The 25,803-nt window shown below is 43.4% G+C and overlaps 1 protein-coding gene across 1 annotated transcript in view; it reads right to left on the bottom strand.

Annotated features, from left to right (window-relative positions):
- Nucleotides 1–25,803, bottom strand: part of LOC137637028 (uncharacterized) — a 190,338-nt gene that overhangs the window by 123,618 nt on the left and 40,917 nt on the right. Inside the window, exons 4-5 of the mRNA XM_068369337.1 lie at nt 21,774–22,957; nt 711–829 (exon numbers count right to left, since the gene is read on the bottom strand). Coding sequence (XP_068225438.1) covers nt 711–829; nt 21,774–22,957 — 1,303 coding nt within the window. The remainder of the gene's footprint in view (nt 1–710; nt 830–21,773; nt 22,958–25,803) is intronic.

Genomic DNA, 25,803 nt, shown 5'->3' with positions numbered 1-25,803 from the left:
TTCAATCCCAGACACTCTACCAGACATTTCACCAAATATCACTTTACCCTTCCCTTTTATCTTTGTCTCACACAAGGCCAATATATCCATCCTTCTATTCCTAAGCATACTTTCAATCTCACATCTTTTACTCTCTATCGTACTACATCCACGCACATTCAAACATTGAAATACATTAAGTCAAAACAAGGACTTAATATTCATTTTGTAATAAGTATGTATGTATGTATGTATGTATATATATATATATATATATATATATATATATATATATATATATATATATATATATATATATATATATATATATATATATATATATATATATATATATATACACACACATAAGTTAAAAAGTCAAAGATTAATGGCAGTCCAAAAAAGGCGAGGAGGAAGAGTGGTGACAACCATTCTCCATCCGAGCCAAAAGCAAAGTGAGCGCAATACTAACCCCCGCTAACTAGCGGGGTGGATAGTTAACGCTCGCTAAATTTTATTGGCTCGTCCCTTCAGCATTCACCAAAAGTATACCCCTATAAATAGCGTTGGTTTGTATTCCAGTTACGGAACAATTCCAAGTTGAGGTTAAATGAGTACGTGGTTGAGGGGCAATGAGATAAAAGAGGTACAGTATTACTATATCTGACACCAGCAATCTACTTAGTAAAATTATACTAATAAGCATTACTATAACTTATATGAGTGCTTACTTGCTTCTTCCAGGAGTTTTGTAAATTTTTCCGTCACAAGTGTGAGAAACACTTTCCATGTTGCAATGACATTTGTATGCACAAGATTACTGAATACCTTCATTAGCTGAAACATAAACCTGGAAATATAAGGAACTGTATCATTTATAACATTAAACAAAATTGATTACAGCATATGTAACCTATGATTAAGAAGATTAAAATGAAAAAAGGAATATATTCTATTAACCATTTGATCACCAACTCCTTACCAAAACATCTGGCACACATTTCATGCGTAAACAATAAAAGAGAATATAACTTGCATTAATTGTACATAAGATACTCATTTATCAGGAGTACAATTTTTGCCTGAGTTTTAAAGTATACATGAAAGTTTGGCTTAGATTAAATTTCTTGAAGCTATTGGTAAAACAACTGTACAGTATATGATAAGGATTTCTGTGGTGTAATACTTGTGTTAATGTTAGTATCATATAAATTCTAGTTACAATAATATTACTTTGAAGACTAAATTCTATTTTGTTTACATGATCTTCTAATTACACTACTAGAAGAATGGAAATGGTTAAAATTAGTGAACACTGCGAAAATATTATGAAAATTTTCAACATAATAACCATAATCTTTGTTCCTATCTCTTCTGGAAGCTTATATAACACTGTATGAACTCATTACGATAGGGAATTGTCTATTCCACATAAGCAGTATTTTTCATATTCTGTTTCCTGATTGGTTTTCTTGAAAACATCATCTTCTAGAACAAATTCTCTGATGGAATCTGGACATGATGTTGTGCCATACTGGCCTGACAAAAGTGTCGAATGGGAGACATCGTGATAAAATTCCAATAAAAGGAAGTTTTATCAAAGCTTGAGTTCTCCCACTAAGTGCTGACAACAGTAATTACAGTGTTAACATCTTTGACAAAAGCATTAGCTGGATTTCTTCTTGCTACACACACACACACTTGAAAAACAAGATGCAGGTTTTTTTTTTTATATCTCTTTAACATTATTTCATCTACCCATTCCTGTTGGCATTAAGGTAGAATGACTTCTAGAGCAGAATCCAAATGGACTCTAAAATCATGAAATGACGCCCTTGGAGGTGGATATTCAAGAAACATAGTATCCACTGGCTTATATGGAGGAATGAGAGTACTTGAATAAAGAAACCTCACAGTCAGTTTGTTTCTCTGCATCTTCTTATGTAGCCATCTTATAAATTCAATCATAATTTAATACAAAAACCAAAAGAGAGAAAGAATACAAGGAGTGTTTCTGAGCATCTAAAACTGTATCAATCATGGAGGGATACACTTGTTTACTAGGCTTAACCATCAAACCCACAATGGCAGTCACAGCCATGTAATCTTATCTAAACAAGTCAAAAACTCTACTAGATAAGATCTAGAAATTGATGGAATGCAAACGTCTTCTCTACAAAAGAGTATTTCAAGACCATCCTCACTTTCTTACCTACAAACAGTATTTTTCTAGCAAATCAGTTCTCAAAATCTTAACATTAATTATAGTTTTGATAGAAGTAATTAGATCTGAATCAATATTTGGGTTAGATAATTGATTTAATATATATCTCAGAATATTCGAGTGTGATGGAGGGCTTTAACAATGAAATAGAACCGGAATTATCAGTTCTTCTTTTAATTAACAAATATATAGAATAAATTGTCTTGAAAGTGGATGCTTCTTATGAAGAATAATGAGAATTTACCTTAAGTAATTTATTGGGTTATATTTCCGAAATAAGTTTTCTTAACAATTGAACCCAAGGTACCTCCTCAAATAAAGGATCTTTTTCTTTCCCTTACATTCTTTTAAAAAATTTATTAACGGCGTTTACGCTTTATTATGAGAGGAAATTCACCTATGTTTATTAGTGTATTACTTAAAAAGCAAAAATTAAATACATATGATATTTTCATAATAAAATAAATTTTTGAACATACTTACCCGCTGGTTATATAAGAATGGCTAAAGTCCCTGGACGCCCGGCAGAAACATTCAAAATCTCGCGGCTATCGCAGATATGCCAGGTGTACACTAGCACCCTTGCGGTGGACAGGCCGAACTAATCCAACCAATTCAGACCTTCCATGCCCCTTGGTCTCTAGAGGGGAGGAGGGTGGGATTATAACTTATATAACCCACGGGTAAGTATGTTCAAAAATTTATTTTATTATGTAAATATCATTTTTAAACATAAAACTTACCCGCTGATTATATAAGAATGGCTGATTGACACCCTTGGTGGTGGGTCAGAGACAGCAACGTAATTGGAAATTCACTTAAGAGTTGAATATAACAAACTTAAGAGGTTCGTACCTGATAAGGAAGCTGACTGCAATGGTTCTCTGCCTCATTCTGTCAGCTATCCTTGGGAGATCCAGCGGTCCACCCAGGGGGCTGATGATCTCTAGGAGCTGTCAAACGGTGCCATGACCTATAACTTGACAGGACCTCAACTAATACCCTTGTTCCGGGCGCTCTCAAGGAACATGACCACCTGACCAAATCAACAGATTGCGGAAGACTGACGACCAATCTCCACATACAACCATAAAACTATACAAGTTCCAAGAGGGAGAAAAGGGTACTAGGAATTAGGGGAGCGTATTGGTAGATCCTTCACCTACTACCGCATTCGCCGCAACGAATGGACCCAAAGTGTAGCAGTCCTCATAGTCTGAACGCGTTTCAAGTAATGGGATGCGAATACAGATTTATTTCTCCAAAAAGTTGTATCCATTATGCTTTGCAGAGAACGATTTAGTTTAAAGGCCACGGAAGTAGCTACTGCTCTAACTTCGTGTGTCTTCACCTTAAGCAGTCTAAGATCTGCATCACTACACTGGGAATGAGCTTCTCTAATCAAGAGCCTTATGAAAAAGGATAGGGCGTTCTTCGACATAGGCTGCGAGGGCTTCTTAACTGCATACCAGAGAGCCTCCGAGCTGCCTCTCTCAAACTCTTTGTTCTGTCCAAATAGACCCTTAGTGCCCTAACAGGACAGAGCACCCTTCCCACTTCATCGCCCACTACATCATAGAGGTTAGCAATCTCAAAAGACTTCGGCCATGGATGGGAAGGACGCTCATTCTTGGCCAGAAAACCAAGTTGCAAGGAACATATGGCTTTCCCGTCTCTGAAACCAATGTTCTTGCTCAAAGCATTGACCTCACTGACTCTTTTAGCTGTCACTAAGCTAACCAAGAAAAGGGTCTTCAAGATTAAATCTTTAAAAGAGGCCGAGTGCAAAGGCTCGAATCTGTCACTCATGAGGAATCTGAGAACTACATCCAAATTCCAAGCAGGTGATTCCTGACGACATCTCTTAGAAGTTACAAAAGACGTAAGGAGATCTTGTAGGTCTTTATTGTTGGAGAGATCCAAATCTCTCAGTTGCCAGCATACTTCTGTACCCCTTGATATTCGAGGCAGAAAAGTTATGCTTAGTTCTAAGATCTAAGAAGAAAGCAGCAATCTGTGTTATAGAGGTACTGGAAGATGAAACTGAGTTAGCTCTACACCATTCTCTGAATACCTCCCACTTGGACTGATACACCTTGATGGTAGAAGTCCTCATTGCTCTTGCAATAGCCTTGGCTGCCTCCTACGAAAATCCTCTAGATCTTGCGAGTTTTTCGATAGTCTGAAGGCAGTCAGACGTAGAGCTTGGAGGTTGAGATGAATTCTTGTAAGTGGGGTTGTCTGAGAAGATCTGCTCTTAACGGTAGGCTTCTCGGAACGTCCACCATCCATTCCAGTACCTCTGTGAACCAACTTCTTGACGGCCAGAAAGGAGCAACTAGGGTCATTCTGGTCTCCTCGTGAGACACGAACTTCTGCACCACCTTGTACAGGATCTTGAATGGTGTGAATGCGTACACATCCATGAATGACCAATCTAACAGGAACGCGTCTATGTGAGCCGCTTTGAGATCCAGAACTGGGGAGCAGTATGTCTCTAGCCTTTTTGTCTTCGAGGTTGCAAATAGATCTATGAGAGGACGACCCCATAACCGCCACAGCTTTTTGCAAACGTCTAGGTGTAACGTCCACTCTGTGGGGAGAACTTGGTCCCTCCTACTGAGTCTGTCCGCACTCACGTTCTTGACCCCCTGAATGAATCGTGTCAACAAAATAATCCTCCTTTCCTTCGCCCATATGAGAAGAGATTTCGCCAACTCGTAAAGAGACTTCGAGTGAGTCCCCCCCCTGCTTTGCTATTTACGATAGGGCAGTGGTGCTGTCCACATTGATCTGAACCACCTTGCCTAAGACTAGATTCTCGAAGACCTTGAGGGCTAAGTGCACAGCTAAAAGCTCCTTTTGATTGATATGAAGAATCTCTTGCTCTTTTGTCCACAGACCTGAGATCTCTTTTTTCCCTAAGGTTGCTCCCCACCCCGAGTTTGAGGCGTCGGAAAACAACACGAGGTCTGGGCTCTTTTGCTCCAACCAGAGGCCCTCCTGGAGTCTGTGAACGTTGTTCCACCACTGAAGGTGTGTTATGATTGTATTCGTAATGGGAATACTCTCCCTGTCAAGACTGTCCCCTTTCTTCCAATGAGCATTGAGAGGTAATTGAAGGGGACGTAGGTGCAGCCTCCCCAGAGACACAAACTTTTTCAGCGATGAGAGGGTCCCCAGAAGGCTCATCCACTCTCTCACCGAACTGACGTCCTTCTTCATAAAGGCACAAAGCCTGAGGAGCACTGACTGAATTCTTGCAGGAGATGGAAACGCCTGAAAACCTAACTCTGAATCTCCATCCCCAAATAAAGAATCTTCTGGGATGGAGTCAGCTGTGACTTCTTTGAGCTCACTAGGAGTCCCAATTCTTTTGCCAAATCCTTCAAACAGCAATCGGCTGAGGGAGCTCTTATAAGCCAATCGTCCAAGTACAGGGAGGCCCTGATGCCTCTTGAGTGTAGCATGCTCGCCACATTCAGCATAATCTTCGTGAATATCAGAGGGGCTGTGCAGAGACCGAAACATAAGGCCCGGAACTGGAAGACCTCCTTCCCGTACACGAACCTCAGGTAACGTCTGCAACTCGGATGTATTGGGACATGAAAATAAGCGTCCTGGAGGTCCAACGATACCATCCAGTCGCCTTTCCTTACTGCTGCCAGCACGGTTTCCTGAAATTCCATGGTGAACTTCAAATTCTGGACGTAGTTGTTGAGGGCAATTACATCCAGAACCGGTCTCCATTCCCCTGAACTCTTGGGAACCAGGAACAAACGGTTGTAAAACCCTGGCGATTCCAAGTCCCGCACCCTCTCTATCGCTCTTTTTTCCAGCAAGAGAGAAATCTGAAGCTGCATGGCCTGCCTCTTCGGTCCTTCCCTGTATTTGGGCGAGAGATCCACAGGATCTGCGGCTAAAGGAGGCTTTGATAAGAATGGGATTTTGTATCCTTCCTTTAAAACACGAACGGACCAAGGGTCCACTCCCCTTACCTCCCAGGCTTGCCAGAAGTAATTTAGCCTGGCTCCCACTGCTGCTTGAAGGAGAGGACAGTCAGACCCTGCCTCGACTGGACTTAGCTCCTCTTTTCTTACACTTCTTCCCATAGGGCTTGAAGTTACTTCTCGGCAGGCTTACCACGAAAGGGCTGAGCAGTCTTGGAAAAAGACGTCGTTTCCTTCGTTCTACGGGAAGGAAAGGATGTAGGCAACACCTTCCTAGCTGTCTTGGCAACCAAATCATGAGTAGCCTTCTGAGTCAATGCTGCAGCCACTTCCCTCACTAAATCTTGCGGGAATAAAGCAGAAAACATAGGAGCAAAAAGTAACTCTGATCTCTGACAGGGAGTGACTCCCACAGAGAGAAAGGAACACAAAGTTGCCCTCTTCTTCACAACTCCTGCAGTGAACAGGGCAGCCAATTCGTTAGAACCATCTCTCACTGCCTTATCCATACATGACATAAGTTGGATAAGGTTACTCGTGTCAGTGCCCTTCATTTCCGCTTCTTTTCTACCCAAGGCTCCCAGAGACAAGTCTACAAAATTAAACACCTCGAAAGCCCTGAACATGCCTTTAAAGAGATGGTCGAACTCCGACATTGACCACCACACTTTGGTCTTCCTCATGGCTAGACGACGAGAAGAGTCCACTAGGCTCGAGAAGTCCCCCTGAGCAGACGCAGGAACTCCCAAACCTAAGACCTCCCCTGTCTCATACCAAATGCTCGACTTGGAAGCTAGTTTGGCAGGCAGAAAAGCAAAACATGTCTTACCAAGAGCCTTCTTTGAATCCATCCACACACCTATTAATTTCAATGCTCTCTTAGAGGAGCGGGAGAGAACCATTTTTGTGAATAAGGATGTCCTTGCTACTTTACTGAGGGTAAATTCCGAAGGAGGAGATCGCGGAACAACGGGAGTAAAATAGTCTGGAAATAACTCTGTGAAGACCAGCATTAGTTTCTTGAGGTCCACCGAATGTTGAGGCGGCTTATCCTCTTCTCCCTCTGAAATGTCAACCAATTGCTCCTCCTGAGAGAAAACCTCATCCGGATCTTCCTCCGACAATTCAGTACTGCAGTCGTGCCTTGGTCAGAGAGGCGACGTTCCTGTGCAGGCGCGTTAGTGCTGACATGGGCGCGCTTGCGCTGTTCAATATTCCCATCCGACTGACAATCACTATCCTTGCGTTTGCTCTCACGATCGGTTTGTGAAACAGCATCAAACTGACGCGTTGCGAATAAAGTTGACTGCCGTGTAGAGTCATGGATTGGCTGGCGTGAGGAGTCATGGGTTGACTGCCGAGAATCGTCGTGGGTAGATTGACGTGTGGTGTCATGGGTAATATCTGGCTGACGCTCCGCCGCGTCATGGCGCACCGCGTCTGCCTGCCGCTGACGCTGACGCTCCGCAGCGTCATGGGTTAACTGCTGTGTGTCGTCACGCTGACGCCTAGCGTCTGCTTGCCGCTGACGCTCCGTCTCGCGCCCGCTCCCATCCTGCCGCTTAGCGGTCTGCTCCGTTACCTAGCGAGCGTCGTCACGTTTGGAAGACTGACGATCGGCCGCATGCGCGATCGATAGATGTTAAGAAACAGAACTCTGACGAGATGAATCCACCTCAACCTGCCGTTGAATACTGCGACTGGGAGATCGCATATGCGATAACGCGCCAGTACCAGAGACAACAGGCCGCCTGTGCGACAACGGGTCTAAAACGGAAGACTGACGCCTAGCCGCACTGCCAACAGCAGGCTGATAAGACTGCATAAGCGACGAGAGATGCTGCTTCATGCCCAACAACATAGACCACTTGGGATCACCTTGAGGCGATAACTGCACCACCTCTTCCAATGCGAATTCACCTTCCTCATCGTATCCAAACCGCTCCCCGCTTTCGGGAGACGAGCACCAGTCTGATGGAAGCGGGGGAGCATGAACCGTAACACCCGAACCAGGAATAAGCTCCGCATCTGACTGCATCAAACATTTATCCATATCGGAACCCACGTCAGAGCGCTTCGCAGGCGAACACTCGTCAAGGGACCGAAAACGTTCCGGTGTATCCCAATGACTACAGCCTGGTTGTTACGGAGAGGAATCGCGCCGTTGTTCCAACGCCTGTGCTTTTCTCTTAAGTGGTCTAGAGGCTTGACGCCAAATCTCATCACGTGAACCTTCATCCGAAGAAGGAGATAAAGCACTAACCTCACCTTTCCTGCGGTGAGGGTGAGCGACCTGTGATATGACAGCAGGAACGCTAGAGGGAACGTCTGCGCGATTGATGACGCCTCTCGTTCCCCTTCGCCGTTCGACATAACTTCTCCCCTGGGTCCGGGAGCTTGACAGAGGTCTTAGGCTAGGCGAACGACAGGATCGCGCAGACGCACCCTCCACAACACTGAACACATTGGTCGAACCTTTTACACTTGATCGGTCGCCTGTGCGACAACTTTTAAGTAAATTAATTTCCGATATAATTTGCTTTTTGTCCGCCGCTAACGATTCAACTCTCACACCGAGAGCTTGAATAGCAGACAACATATCCTTCATCTTAGGTTCTTTCGGTTCCTCATCTACCACTACGGGGGAAGGAATAGGATCAATGACATCAGATACAGGTAATTCTACAGAACGGGAAGAACTGCGTCTAATCCTGTCTCTCTCTAATTTCGGAGTATAACGCTCATAAGCTACCCACTCACTTTCGGTTAACGAAAAAAATTCCTCACACAGATCCCCAAAAATACAAGATTTACCCATACATTTTACACAAATTGTATGTGGATCAATAGAACATTAGGAAGGCGAGTATGACAACCTTTAATACACTTCCTATATAAAAGGGAGGGGTTGGCCATATTGAAAAGTTACGAGAGAGATCCAAAAAATAACAAGGGGCAAAATCAACTAAATAAACCCAAAACAATAAAGACTTCAAGAAAATATGAAAGAGAAATCACTAATGCGAAAGCCCAAAACAAAAAGACAGAGTACATCACCAAATAAACCGTCCAAGTCAAAGTAAATTGCAAAAAGGATTTCCAACGTTCTAGCCAGTATGGCAGGAGAGAAGGTCTGACTTGGTTGGATTAGTTTGGCCTGTCTACCGCAAGGGCACTAGTGTACACCTGGCATATCTGCGATAGCCGCGAGATTTTGAATGTTTCTGCCGGGCGTCCAGGGACTTTAGCCATTCTTATATAACCAGCGGGTAAGTTTTATGTTTAAAAATCACAAATTTTAAGTAATTTGTATTTTTCCTAACAATACTTACCTCGAACTACTTTCTTATGAGTATCTGGGATCTCCTCCTAACCGACCAGAGTTTTGTGTAGTTTACCCCTAGTCCCGTTTTCTATGAGGGGTAACCTCAGGTGGAGTGGAACATGCTCTGAGGTTATCCCCCAGGTCAGAGAGCATGCTTGCTCAGGTCTCGATCTCCAGTAAATTCTTGATGACTTAGGTATCTATGAAGTCCAGCAAGGCACTCGGGGTAGGATGGGCGGGCCATTACCCGAAAGTCGTTCGAGGTAAGTATTGTTAGGAAAAATACAAATTACTTAAAATTTGTGATTTGTTCAAACACAGAATACTTACCTCGAACTACTTTCTTAGGAGACTTATACCTTAGGAGGTGGGAGTGACCTTCAGGACCTAGAGACCGTGACGAGAATAGAAGAGGAACCTAGGTAGGAGATTAGGTTCTGCTGACCTCAAAGAAAACACGAGAACAAGGGAAAACTACGCAAAAAACCATCTTAGTGTCTATGTAACTCACTTCTGCAAGAATCCTAGGAGACATGTCCTTCCAATGATAGTGTATCCCATGGCAGTTTCAGGGGGCTACCCGAGCCATTTCCGGTAAGGAAATAGGGGAAGGAAGAACAAGGGCTCAGGAAGGAACCTGTCTCTCTTGGACTCGCTACCCGCAGTTACCACTGGGGCTACACCCTTAAACCATTTGGAGCGCGGAAATGACGGGACCGCGCGAGAACCCGCCCAGGGACTTTCTCGAGTAGTCCTTCAAGCAGTGAGCCGTAAAGGTCGACTGGTTAGACCAAGTACCTGCCCTCAAGCTTTGGCCCACTGCCATGTTCTTCTCAAATGCCAAAGAAGCATTTAGACTCCTAATGCTGTGGGGTCTGGGCTTTCTTGGAAAGGGGACCCCTGCACTACTGTAGGGCCTGACGATCACTTGCCTTATCCAGAAGAAGAAAGTGTTCCTGGAGACTGGGTCCTTCACAGTCCTGAGGAAAATGAACAGACTCTTGATCTCGGGATGAAGTCTAGCTGTAATTTCTAAATACTGCCATACTGCAAGTCCCTCGGGTTGTCCGAGCGAGGGATAGCTGGCACTGGGAACAATTCCATTTTGGGGTCCCAAACAACTGGATTCTGAGTCTTGGCTACGAAGGAGGGTAAGAATCTGAAAGTAGAATCTCGCCAGCTCTTCGAGTGTGAGATCTCGTACGACAGGCCAGGAATCTCACCTACTCTTTGCTGATGCCAGAGCTAAACGAACGACTGCCTTGAGGGTGAGCTCCTTGTCTAGAATGTCTTTTAGAGGCTCGAAGGGAGGTTCCAAAATCAACTTCAAGTACCATAGCCAAATCCCCCTGGGGCACTCTAATGGCTTGGGGGAAAAACGACTGCTCGAAGCTCTTGAAGAGCGTCGAGATCTACCTGGAGGCACCCAGGCCTATGTCCTTCAGGAGGAAGACTTGGGATGGACATGCCCACTTCGTCCCTGAGATAGACCAGGAAGTCTGCTATCTCGTGAATGGAGGCCCCTAATGGCCTGATGTTCTTCGAGGAGCACCCCTTAGAAAAGGTAGCCCACTACGCCTGGTACACCTCGACTGACGAACGCATCAGGTATCCTGCCAACCTTGATGCTGGCCTCGACGGAAATCCTTCCTTTTTCAGGAGACGCTCGATAACCTCCACACGTGAAGGAGGGACCAAGGGTTTTCGTGGAACCTCTGGAAGTGAGGCTGCCGGAGAAGGTCTGGTCTATCTGGAAGTGTCCCAGGTGTAAGGCATGCCAGTTCCTTTAGATCCGCGAACCACTCCCTCTCTGGCCACCAGGGCGCTACCAAAGTCACCCACAGGTTGGCCGTCCGTCTCATTGGAAGGCATCCTCGAACACTGCCACTGGATCTGGCACAGGAAAACAGAACACAGGGAGCTGTGCGTTTAGTCTCGTAGCGAAGAGGTCGAACACCGGCGAGCCCCACTTCAGGGAGAGGGTTTTGACCACTTCTGGGTGTAGGGACCACTCGGGCCCTACCACTCGACCCTTCCAGTTGAGGCCGTCGGCCAGGACGTTCCTCTTCCCCAGAGACAACCTGGCTGAAAATTTAATTTGTTCCACTTCAGCCCATTCTAGGAACTCCATCGTGAGATTGCACCGTTCCTTCGACTTTAGTCTTCCTTGCTCTTTCACGTAGGCCACCACTGTGACGTTGCCGCACCCCGGATCCCCAGAGCTTCCCTGGGGTAGATGGACGATCCTCATCTCCAGCACGTATATGTGCAGGTTCGTCTCCTCGACTTCCCATTTACCTTTTGCCATTTTGTCAAGAAGATGAGCACCCCATCTCTCCTTGGATGCGCCAGTGAAAAGGAGCATCTCCGGAGAGTTGGCAGAAAAGGGCATTCCCTTGAGGGTGTTCGTTCCGATTGCTACCACCCCAGGACTTCCTTCGTCTCTGGGGACACCAGGACTATCTAGTGCGGGGAGTCCTCTCAGTCTTTGCCAGACCTTGGCTCTCCTGGGTTGGCCCGACAGGAAGCGCCAGAGTATCTGTTTCAGGGTGTCCAGTTTCTCCGCGGAGGGGAAGGCCCTCGCCATCCGGGAGTCTAGAACCAACCCTAGGTAGGTCATCCTGGTGGAGGAAATCAGCCGGGACTTCTCCAGGGTGGTGATGATACTCAAGACGTTGTAGAACTGCAGGAGCTTCTCGTCTTGCTCCCTCAGTACTTCCTCTGGGACTAAAAGCAACAACCAGTCACCTAAGTACCGAATCTGGCGGACGTCCTGTTCGTACGCCCAGCCTGAAACTGTTGAGAAGACCTTCGTGAAGCCCTGAGGACTGTCGACAGTCTGAAGCATAGGGTTTTGAACTGCCATGTTTTGGTACTCCAATTTACCCTTAGGAACCTCCTGTTGGAGGGATGAACAGGGACCTGGAAGTAGACGGCTTTGCGGCCTATGGACCTCAGCCGTCCTCCTCCTTCAAGGTCACTAGGACCGACTTCGGAGTGTCCATCTTGAAGCCGGTGTTGTACACGAATTGTTGAGGGCTGAAAGGTCTCCAGAACCCTGTCGCCTTTTCCACCAGGAAGAGGCTGTTGTAGAACCCTGAACTCGGTTCTCGACTGGTTCTACTGCCCCTTTCGCCAGCATTGCCGAGCCTTCTTCCTGCAATACTGCTACTCTCCAGGGGTCTCTGGATGCCAACCACTCCGCCTGTTGATCTGGGATCCGAGGTGGAGGTCCGCTAGGAAGGGAAGCTTATACCCCTCCTTTAGTACTGCTACGGTCCCCGGATCCGCTCCGTGGTCCCGCCATGCTTGCCAATATCGTTTGAGGCATCCCCCCACCTGAGGCGCCAGCAGGAGTAGGAGGGGCCTCCCCTCCTAACTCCTTCGAGAACCGCGGCCTGAACACCCTCTCCTGGAGTCTGAGTAGGAGGGTCTGAAGGTTAACTGAGGAGTCGAAGCTCCCCTAAGGGGGGCAAGGCAAGGGAAAGATTACGTGTGCCAACTTCTACATCTGACGGGCGGACGGAGCCGAAGAGGCACTGGGCAAAGGTGCGGGGCACCCTCTCCAGCGACCACCGAGGCAGGCACTGGAGAGGCAATAGCCCCGTTCGACCCGCTCGGGGAAAAACCACTCTGCCTTCGTCACGGATGGAGCCGTCATGGGCCTACCCCCTCCCGGGGAAATCCGTGGGGTTTAAGAACCCTAGCATGTCAGAGGCCTCTTCTGATGCTTGGATGGGGCTGGCCGGGACAATGGCACGGCTGGCCCCATCACGGATGGAGCCGCCGGAACGGAGGTATCCGTCATGGGTGCGTCAGCGGCCACCTCCAGTGCTTGGATGGGGCTGGCCGGGACAATGGAGCGGCTATCTCCATCACGGATGAAGCCACTGGGACGGAGGTACCCGTTATGGGTCTACCCCTTCCCGGGGAGATCTGTGGGGTTTAAGTACCTTGCCATGTCAGCGGCCTCCTCCGATGCTTGGATGGGGCTGGCCAGGCCGATAGCACGGCTGGCTCCATCACGGATGGAGCCGCCAGAACGGAGGTAGCCGTCATGGGAGTGTCAGCGGCCACCTCCAATGCTTGGATAGGGCTGACCAGGACGATGGCACGGCTGGCTCTATCACGGATGGAGCCGCCGGGAGGGAGGTAGCCGTCATGGGTGTGTCCGCGGCCACCTCCAATGCTTGGATGGGGCTGGCCAGGACGATGGCACGGCTGGCTCCATCACGGATGGAGCCGCCAAGACGGAGGTAGCTGTCACGGGTGTGTCAGCGGCCACCTCCAATGCTTGGAGGGGGCTGACCAGGACGATGGCACGGCTGGCTCCATCACGGATGGAGCCATCATGGGTGTGTCAGTGGCCACCTCCAATGCTTGGATCATGGGTCTACCCCCTCCCGGGGAATCCGTGGGGTGTGAGTACCCTGGCCTACCAGCGGTTGACCACGAATCCTGAATGGAGCAGTCGTGGTACCGGGTATGGATGCCATGCTGCCGGTTCGATCCAGCGGCTACCTCCGCTGGAAGGATGGAGCTCCTGCGGATATCCATGGAGCCACGGGCTTCCCCGTGCTGGTTGGTTGATTCCTTCGTTCAGGGCTGGCCATCGAAGGACCGGAGGCCAGGACAAGGCTGCTAGTCCGAAGAGGCGACTCTCTCCGCTGGGCGGGAGAAGTCGGAACCTTCGCGGGCTTATGCCTGTTGGAACGGGGGCCTCTGTCCTGGGTCCACTGCGCTCGTGCCAAGCTAGGTGGCCTTTGGAGGTCAGGACTAGACTGCCAGACCGAAGGGGCGACTCTCTCCGCTGGGCAGATGGAGCCGGACCCTTCGCGGACTTACGCCTGTCGACTGTAACCTGCCATGATGAGTCCCTCCGTCGGGTGCTGCTGCTGAGCTTCCTCAGCGCCCCGTCTTGGGAGGCTCCTTCTCAGCGACGTCCTCGGCTGCAGAAGTGACTGAAAAACACGCCAAAGAGGCTGGAAAAGAATTAGGGACATTTTTCCCCCACATGGGGTCATCAGAGGAGACGTGGCCTGCTTTCACCAGGACTCCGTCTCCCAACACACTCCCGCCCCTCCCTCAAGCCCCTCACTCGTCTGGAACGACGCCACAACCCCTCTATCCTGAAGATCAGACTCTTAGGGAAGGGCCTCGGCCCTCTTCCCCACAACGGACTTACCTCGTCCCCTACTCTGGGTAGGGGAGGGTGGTAGGGAAGCTCTGTCAGACGAGACGCCCGGCGAAGCAAGGGGGGGAAGGGGCGCTAGTCTTCTTAGGCGACCTACTTCTTCTTGGTGCTATACCGCACCCACTCCGACTCCTGGCGAAGAGCAATGGGCACTTCCCCACAACTGACTTACCTCGTCCCCTACTCTGGGTAGGGGAAGATGGCTGTATAAAGAAGCTCCATTCGACGAGGCATCGGGAGAATTAAGCGGCGAGGAGAGGCTCATCTTCCTATGAGACCTCTTGGACGCATTCTTCTTCTTGGTGCCGAAGCGCACCCACTGCACCACGTTCCAGGACTCGCACTCCGGACACGTGGCTGTAGGAGAACATAAGCTGCCCCTACACGACGAACACAGAGGATAAGGGTAGGAAGGATGATTTATTATTAATTTGTTCTCTTCAGCTATTTATTTCCTTACTTCACTTCCTCACTGGGCTATTCTTCCCTATTGGAGCCCCTGGGCTAAAGCATCTTGCTTTTCCAAATAGGGCTGTAGCTACGATAGTAAAAATAATGATAATAAAAAAAGTAAAACAATAAAGAGCAAGCTGTACATAAATATTGTAAACAAACAAATAAATTCTAAGTTAGAATGGGAAAAGGCATAATTAGGCAATCTTCAAAGGAAAGCTAGAAATTTCTTGATTAAGTTGTGGCTTTTTAGATTTTATAAAAATTGACTCTGCTATTCTTATTTCATTTTCATATGAGCCTCTGTATATTATTGAAAAGTTGTCCAAAGAGAATGAACACTTACAATCCATTTCGCAATGGTCTCGTATGCTGGACTGTAAAGGTTTGGACAAGGCTCTGCCAGTTCGGCTGCTAATTCCCTTGTGATCTTGGTAGCGAGAAAAAATGCATTTTTTCGTGGAGCCAATGTAAGCTAATTGGCAATTTGAACAGTTAAACAGGTAAACCACCATCGATTCAAAGGTCTTTTGCAGCTTTTCTTTATGGTTAACAAAACTTTTTATTTTGGAGTAATTATAGAATATCAAATTCGGTTTAATTTGTGGTAGGTATTTACTCAGGATTTCATGTATTCTGATTTTAATATATTTGTTTGTTTCATCATTAAAATAAGGTAATTTTATGAAGAGTTCAACTTTTTTTGGACCAAATTTCTTTGGTTTAGGACAAAATATACTGTTAAGGAAAGTTCTGAGTTTGTAATAGAATATTTTGGATGGGAAACCATTGTTGGAAAAGAATTTCTCCAGGAAACATATTTCCTTATGAAAATTTTCAAAAGATGACGTTAATCTAAACGCTCGGTAAAACATTGTGCTAAATGTGTTTAACTTGAAATTGGCATAGCATCTACTCAAAAAATTAACTCCAAGCCCTCTGTGAGAAGGTTTTCTGTAAATGTTGGTGTCTATACCGTTATTTGATTTTTTTATTAAAATATCTAAAAAGGGGATTTGATTATCCTGTTCTTTTTCTATCGTAAATTTGATTTTTGGATGTTGTGAATTCATGTAATTCATAAAGTTTTCTGCATCTTCCTTCTTTTTTAATATTATAAATGTATCATCTACGTATCTTCTGTAGTAAAATGGCTTAAAGTCAATTTTTATAAAATCTAAAAAGCCACAACTTAATCAAAAAATTTCTAGCTTTCCTTTGAAGATTGCCTAATTAGGCCTATGCCTTTTCCCATTCTAACTTAGAATTTAATAATAATAAGTCCACGTGGGGACTTCGAAAGACACAAAAGGGGGGTCGGGGACACAGGGTCGCACTGGGTAAGAGAGAGCGCCGAGATGTTATCACGGCGCGACCAGAGAACTTACTGGAGATCGAGACCTGAGCAAGCATGCTCTCTGACCTGGGGGATAGCCTCAGGGCATGTTCCACTCCACCTGAGGTTACCCCACATAGAAAACGGGACTAGGGGTAAACTACACAAAACTCTGGTCGGTTAGGAGGAGATCCCAGATACTCCTAAGAAAGTAGTTCGAGGTAGGTATTCTGTGTTGGAACAAAGTACAGTTTAATGTATTAACTCTAAAACAATCCACTGCCATTAACTTAACACTGGAAATATAAGAACAAACTGTTCACTTATACCAAAGGATGAATTTACACCGGTAGCTTGATCCAAATATTGTAGGTACAGTCAGGCCTCCTTCACAATAGTTAGATTACAGACAGCCGTAAATAGGGAAGTTTTGCAAATAAATACTATACTAGAGTGGGCTAACTCATAACCTAAAAAGTCACTGCCCCTTGCCACGAGCGGGAGCCCGAGCTAATGATTAGCACAGTAAATACTGTTTAATATTGTTTCAATCTGGTTTCTACAACAGTTTATAATCATAAGTACAGTGTACAGTACATGTACACACATGTACACTATATACTGGACACAGTAATGTTACAGTACAATATTGAGCTAAGGTAAACTTTTACCGAGTTATCATCATCCCTTCACTATTCTGTATAACTAAAGGTGTTCCTATCTAGTAATACTGTACTGTAACCTAATACTGTACTCACGGATATTGTATTGTATATTACTGTAATATATGTACAATCTTACTGGAAGTGTTCGGTGTTTTCTTCAGATGACTCATAACCTACGCCGCTACTCTTGAAGCATGACGCAACTTCTTATGTGTTGTCTCTTGCGCAGTATGTTATCTATACTTTCTTAAAAAGAGATACAGCTTATTTTATAACCTGCAAATGTAAACATCCCAATAATAACTGTTTCTTTCAAGTAAATAAACAAAAACGATGCATTAGTGTTATAATATCTCTCTCTCTCTCAATGAAAAGTTTCTATTGAATACTCCCTGACGGAGCTGTAATAATTTCATAAGCTTTATAATGAAACACCACAGAGCTAAAAACTATAAAATATTGTGTATCGACAACATGATTGACTCCAGTTAACGTTATGCAATTCAAATCGCAGTACAAGTAAATAAATTATGAGGGAAGCATTTCAAATAAAACTACTGGAATTAGTATGTTAATTGGAAAATGATAGATCAAGTAATTATTCTTTATTTTAGTAAATATGAAATATCCTTCGGTAGCATGTCTTAATAAAAAGGGAGTGATTTGATCCAAAAATTGTGGTTGACGACAGACCACGCCGGGTTGATCAACTGATTTGAATGTAAATAATGCATAAGATTATAATTCGCTATGTGTTTAATTATATATACGATACTATAATGTGAATATTACTTGGATTATTATTCGATACAGTTAAGTGAAACACCAGGGAGAGAGAAGGACGAAACAATACGACAAGGGGAGCAATAGATACGAGACAGGGACTAATTTGTGCTAAGTGTGAAGGACTCAGTATTCTAGATGGGGTCTTACTAGTGATATGTACCGCTGTAGTACAGTGTCTTTGTTTCTGTATTTGAACTGTCTCTTCATGTAACCAATTAGTTTTAGTGCTTTCTTTTCAGCTTTTATGCTCTGTTTGGTAAACTTCAAATCCTTGCTGATAATATTACGGAGAGCTTCCTCCTGATCCACACTTTCTATTTCATTACCTAGTAGTGAGCAATCTCATTGTGGGTTACTATAACCTATGTGCATGACTTTGCATTTCCCACAGTTGAAAGGCATTTGCCATTTTCTGGACTAATCACATAGCTTCATTAGATCCTCTCTTAAGGCTTCTATGTCTTCTGAGTTCGTAGCATATATGTCTAGTTTAGTATCGGTGGGAAATTTGGTTATTCTATAAGTTAACCCTAAATCTATGTCGTTAATGTATATCAGAAGTAGCAATCGGCCAAGGACGGATCATTGAGCTACTCCTCTTGTAACAGCTGCCCACTCTGAAGCTTCTTCATTGATTACAACAATCTGTTTTCTGTTTGTTAGCCAATCTTCGATCTATTCAGCTGGCTCGTGGGGGGGGGGGGGGAGAGAGAGAGAGAGAGAGAGAGAGAGAGAGAGAGAGAGAGAGAGAGAGAGAGAGAGAGAGAGAGAGAGAGAGAGAGAGAGAGAATCACCTGGTGCATCCGAATGCTCGGTATTATTCAAGTTTCTTTACAAGAAACAATTATTATTATTAAGTTACTTATGTTTTTAGTTTATGAATTAAGCTATATTTCTGCTTATGAAAGTATAAAAATAAAACAATTTGTAACTTTTAACAATGTTTACAATTTTAGATTATTCGCATTGAGAAAATGTGAAACATACCATCTACAACATCTCAAGGCAAAAAATAATGTAAACAATCCCAGTTGAACAAAAGCAAATTATTTTACAGTACTGTACTGTAGAGATAAAATCAATTCTTATTCTTATTTTACTTGAACACACAACTACAGTATATGCTTATACATACATCATACATATACCAAAGGCACTTCCCCCAATTTTGGGGGGTAGCCGACAACAACAAGAAACAAAACAAAAAAAGGGGACCTCTACTCTCTACGTTCCTCCAGCCTAACCAGGAACTCAGCCGAGTTCAGCTGGTACTGCTAGGGTGCCACAGCCCAACCTCCCACATTTCCACCACAGATGAAGCTTCATACTGCTGAGTCCCCTACTGCTGCTACCTCCGCGGTCATCTAAGGCACCGGAGGAAGCAGCAGGGCCTACCGGAACTGCGTCACAATCGCTCGCCATTCATTCCTATTTCTAGCACGCTCTCTTGCCTCTCTCACATCTATCCTCCTATCACCCAGAGCTTTCTTCACACCATCCATCCACCCAAACCTTGGCCTTCCTCTTGTACTTCTCCCATCAACTCTTGCATTCATCACCTTCTTTAGCAGACAGCCATTTTCCATTCTCTCAACATGGCCAAACCACCTCAACACATTCATATCCACTCTAGCCGCTAACTCATTTCTTACACCCGTTCTCACCCTCACCACTTCGTTCCTAACCCTATCTACTCGAGATACACCAGCCATACTCCTCAGACACTTCATCTCAAACACATTCAATTTCTGTCTCTCCATCACTTTCATTCCCCACAACTCCGATCCATACATCACAGTTGGTACAATCACTTTCTCATACAGAACTCTCTTTACATTCATGCCCAACCCTCTATTTTTTACTACTCCCTTAACTGCCCCCAACACTTTGCAACCTTCATTCACTCTCTGACGTACATCGGCTTCCACTCCACCATTTGCTGCAACAACAGACCCCAAGTACTTAAACTGATCCACCTCCTCAAGTAACTCTCCATTCAACATGACATTCAACCTTGCACCACCTTCCCTTCTCGTACATCTCATAACCTTACTCTTACCCACATTAACTCTCAACTTCCTTCTCTCACACACCCTTCCAAATTCTGTCACTAGTCGGTCAAGCTTCTCTTCTGTGTCTGCTACCAGTACAGTATCATCCGCAATGCTTATACGCTTATACTGAGCACATTATATGTTGTTAAATCAATCCTTCCAAACTACTGTTTAAGTAAAAAAAGAAGTATGATGATTGGAAAAAAAAAAAACAGCTGATTTTTGTTCTGTTATTGTGGCTATATGGATTTACATATACTGTATCATTATCTTTTAATTTTCTAGCCCGCTGAATTAGATGTGATAAATATTATTACAGGGTTACTGTCGTAATCGGATTAGTGGGAAAGGGACGACCTTAAGGAATTGCGCCATTTTTAAAGATTGCTGCGTACGACATACGAAAATGGTTAGTAGTCATTGTATAAAAGATATACAGCACACACAGTTAATCTTAAATTGTACTGTATACATAGTGTACAGTACAGAATTACAGTAATGTTGTTTATTGTAAATCTGGGCCACATTTGCGGCAAGTCAAGTTGTTCGAAGAAAAACTGGGAACACTTACAGCAGTAGAGTCAAGCTTTACTCTAGTGATAGTAGTATATTACAGAAATATACACTACAGCACAGTATCCACAAGTGTTATTCAGTATTATTAAATAGGAACAACTATATTGTGATAGAAACCAAGTAAAAATAATATTAGGCAGTACTGTACTTAGTGGGTTAATTATCCGAGCCTAGGCAATGGCAGTAAGTTGTTAGGTTAGGTTAGGAGTTAGCCCACCCTAGGGCAACCCTTATTCGTGATCATTCACTCATCGCGCCTGTCTCTGTAACCTAACTCTTGCGAAAACGAGGGCTGACTGTATATTTTGCTTGATTTTATGCTTGGGGAAACATTTTGCAGATACTATGGACTATCAGCGGTAGCAGACACCCCTCCCCACTATTAGTCTGTTATTGTGCAGTTCAACTGTACTGGCCAAGGCCCTAAGAGCATGGATATGCCCATGATTAGCTGTTAGGAGGTTGCTAGGGTCACCTCCCGCACTCCCATAGGTGACCAGGAAGAATGACATGTCTAAGTCACGAAAAAGGATTTCCAATTTGGTTCTTAGGGACTTCCACCCAGCAATGAGTTTCTCCCTCTTTTAAGGGACGAAAGGTTCGTATATGCACAGGAACAAAGCAAATTTTCAAAGTAATTTGCAATACAAACCAGAGTCATCTAACTTAAAAATTTCCCATCTCAACCAACATTCCCAGTCCCAGGCCAAAAGACAGAAGTGGCTGTTCTTCTTCAGGAGGGTGGGTGGGCCTTCTTGCACCACTTGTTATTAACCAACTACTCTGTTCATGATTCAATTGCTTTTCTGGTGCCACTGAAGACATATCCCTCTTATTGAGGACTTGTGTCTGTATTGCTAGGAAAAATACAAATTACTTTTCAAATCTATATTAACACATTTTGATATCCTTAAGGCTTTCTTTGAAAAATGGCATTATTTCTACTTGTTTATCCAGAATTGTATACAAATTCACGGTTTATCAACCTGAAATAACATACATTATCTAAAATAAAATTATTAATGATTATGGAAAAAATTATTCCATATTTTACATTTACTTTGGAGAGGGAGAATATTGGAGTTTCTTAACACTGGTGACAAACACTGATAAAGTATACACCATCCAATTAACTATATTACAGAAAAAATTAATCATACCACAGAATAAAAACAAATGTATTAGTTTTTATCTAAGAAACAAATTCTTTTAAAAATACATAAAATCTCACCTTGGAGGAAGCAGTAAGTTTCCATCGTAGATGTAGAGTGATTCAGGTACGATGGTGCAATTGGCTATTGCTTTTGGCATCTTCAGAAGTGAATGGAGGATATTCACAAGCATATTGGGAGCTTCTCGAAGTTGACTGTATACTTCAAGCACATCACAGAGCAAATCATCAGTGGCAGAAGAAAGATCCTTAGCAGTGTCTTGATGGTCCGAGTCTGACGTATCATTTATGCACTTGTGAACAATGGCACAAAAATTATTTAATATCAAGTCGACCATATCCTTGGGACTGATTTGCAATAGCGTTTGCAGACACTTCACTCCATATGCTGTGCAAAGCATGTGTTTTATAATCAAGTCACCTAAATTATTCAACCATCTTTTAGGACTGATGGCTTTAAGTGTAACATCATGGCTGAAATGGAGATCTTTTACAGCAAGCAACAGGGATAACAGAAGAGCCTCTTGTTTTTCATGGCTACACTGCTGTGCTGCAATTTGCTGACATGCTAGATTATTTTTATTAATGGCTAATATTTCAGAACCCTTCACGGACACACCAATAACAAAACAAAGCAGAATATTCATTCTGTGACTCATATCACCGTAGTTCTTATAAGCTATTGTGAAAGATGACAAAAATTCAAATAAAAGATGTTTAGATATCTCAATGGGTTCATTGTTAATAAAAGTTATAAGTGATGAGAAAATACGACTCCCATCTTCAGGTAATGAAACTTTAGTTTCTTCCGAAAATAATACTGATAAAATGTCAACATACAATTGTTTTGTTGCTTCATTAAACAAACAAAGAGCCAGAAGATGTTTTAGCTCACATATCAATTTGTTCACATTTTCCACGTCTATAGATTTCAAGGTAGAGCACAGCCTTACATAAGGTAAAAACACATGATGCATAACTGATGAAATACTGGCTTTGTTGTCAGTATTACTTTTCATGAAAGAACCAATTTCTTCTGTAAGCATTAATGCTAATGTTATATTTCTATCTTGTCTATGATCTCTTAATATCCATTTGATCACACCTTCAAGCAAAATCAGGCAGTGTACTGGACGGTACGTTACCATAGGTGAAAGTCGGGGGTTTTTCAAAAGAATGTAGGTGATCCTCACTGCATAACTCTGGATGCTGCAGTCTGCATTTGCAACGTGACTTGCCAGAGTCTGAGAAATAAAAAGAAAACACAAATAATGTAACCTAAGCAATTATTTGAACAGATTAACCCTTTTACCCCCGGGGTATTTGGTAATTTCCAACCCTTAACCCCCAGGGGGTTATTTTTTTCCCAGCACATTTTGCAGTATATTTTCTTTAAATTGCTCTAACAGCCTTAATTTTTGTCATAGAGAGGTCAGGTTGGTCTCATTCTCTTGGAAAATGCCTGAATTTTCTCAAAAAAATACAAAAAAAATATGGAAAACTAATTTTTATAGCATTTTTTTGCAAGGACGTACCGGTACGTCCGTGGGGGTAAAGGGATGGCTTTTGTGAAACGTACCAGTACGTCCTTTGGGGGTAAAAGGGTTAAATTACCAATCAAATTACAATTCAGTGTACAGAGTAAAGTAAAAGATAACGTTTCAACAATACTATTTATATTTTATTTCTAAAAGACAAAATGGTGATGCACTCATTTCATAAGAGCAATAATATAAAATGTGTGCAGCATAATACCATCATATGCAAATATTTGGAAAATAAAACAAATTTAATCAGCTTCATGAAAAACCAACACTTTATGAATACTTTCAACCAAAAGTTTTGTAGACCATTCTTTAAAGCCCTTGTAACCACATACTATAGAGAAGAGTACCTCTAGCGTTAATAATATGTAGGACAAAGGATATGTTATTGGGTCAGAACTTAACTCATTTTTAAACTAATTAAACATTCTACTTATACAATTTAAAGGAAAGATATTTATTAAATTAAAATGGTTTACATATAAATAAATTGGCATCAATAGTTAGATCATTCTCAAACCAAGGTTGGGGGTATTCAAGTTGGGGATACATCGTTGAATTCCTGTTTAAACATACGAGGTGCCAATTGTCTGATTTAGGTCAAAGATATTACAGATAGGTGAAAACACACCGATGTAATATAAACACAAATATTTAAGCACATTAAAGTAATAAACTTGTGGCATACATATTTTACAGCGTTACAGTTGTTCTGTAATGATTGCCCTTGGAATATAAGCAGACAATAGGCTCACATCTAAATAACCAAGCCAAAAAATTGCCTTCAATGTGTACCATTATTTTCTGCAGGAAAAACAGCAAGGAAGAATTTTTTATGATATTTTAAAGGCAATAAATAGAGAGAGAGAGAGAGAGAGAGAGAGAGAGAGAGAGAGAGAGAGAGAGAGAGAGAGAGAGAGAGAGAGATCAAAGACTTTAGTCCTTCCGAGGAGACTACTTGTTCCTCAGAAAAGGATTTTTAATTGAACACCTCTGTTAATAAGGTCACATTAGACTATGATGAACTGTTGAACAATTACCTCTGACAAGAAAAGAAATATTTTTGTTCTCCAAACATGATTTTATATTTGTATGGACATAGGCAAGACATATAATGAGAATAAAACGGATTTTGAGCGAAGCGAAAAATCTATTTTTGGGTAAGATGGCCATGTCGTCCTGATGGAAGTTCCTCTAAGGTAGCTTCCTAGGGTATATTACAACTACGGCGATATTCCCAGAGAATTTACCTTAAGGTACCCAGAATTCTAACTCCTGGAGCGAATATCCTTAGTAAAAGAATCAGGGATATCGCAAAATATCAGCGGACGTATTCTTGACACGCCACATGGCAATCTGTACCCCGAACAGAGTTAACACTTCGTAGGGGTCAAATGGCAAGAAAACGAAAACAATAAGAAAGGGGGGAGCCGTTCGTAAGGCATCTCTCCTCCCCGTTTCGTAAGCGTGCCCTGCGCCGCTCGCGGCGCCATCTGTATTCATTGTAGCGATACACGAGGTGCTACAGATACTGTATGTAGGGAGGTGTCCTACAGCCCTTTCCCTTTTTTTTTTTTTTTTTAAAGGAAAGGGGCAGGGCGGGTCCATCAGGACGACATGGCCATCTTACCCAAAAATAGATTTTTCGCTTCGCTCAAAATCCGTTTTTTGGGCTCAAGCCATGTCGTCCTGATGGAAGTGTACCAGAGCATTACTGTATCTGTGGATTCTCAAAACGTACCGCACTCCTCAGAAATATTTCCTTAGTCAACTCGACTGAGAGACCTAAGATGTTACCGTTATACATCTTTTCACTAACCATAAACCATGATAGCGCTTCCTGACCCCTACAGGGAAGAGTCCTACTAGACTCTGGGAAGGAACGAAGAGTACATATACCTATGTATGAATCACTGGCAAGCCCATATAGTGGTCTCACCCTATATGAAGTAAAGCATAGTCTGTAAGGAACTACAGCATCAAAAGGAAATATCAACCAACCCCATGGTCGAAACTGAGTTGGACAAAAGGTTTATATCTATGTAAGAATAAACTTGCCACCGCTACCGTCCTCTGAGAAGGATGGAGCCCTTTACACTAAGGAAAGTATAAACCAATGCAACAAGGCTTGCATCAAGGAACAGGCTATTATAGATATCCCCGATTAACGTACATAGGCTGAATGCTCAATAACTGATAAGAAATTGACATAGGTGAAGGAGACGCAAGGTTCCCGAGAACAAGTTTATTGACAGACAATAAATAGACATGGTTACCACAAATATATACATATAATCGGTGGATAACCAATAATTTGCACAAGTACGGTAGTAAACAGATATATGTTTATCTGAAAGAAAACATTAAAGCCACTTTTCACGTACCAAGGTATCAGAGTTAAAAGTCCATGTTACTAGCCACTGACATTAGCGTCAAAAACGCTCGGCACACATGTCTGTACTTATGCTAAATTCACCTTAAAGACGTAACAGTCACTGTGGGCACCCGGTGCCCTCACTCCCAGATATAGCACCGCATATAACTAA

Source organism: Palaemon carinicauda, unplaced genomic scaffold, assembly GCF_036898095.1.
Source record: "Palaemon carinicauda isolate YSFRI2023 unplaced genomic scaffold, ASM3689809v2 scaffold5, whole genome shotgun sequence".
NCBI classification, from domain to species: domain Eukaryota; kingdom Metazoa; phylum Arthropoda; class Malacostraca; order Decapoda; family Palaemonidae; genus Palaemon; species Palaemon carinicauda.
This window is presented reverse-complemented; position numbering and strand designations above follow the sequence as displayed.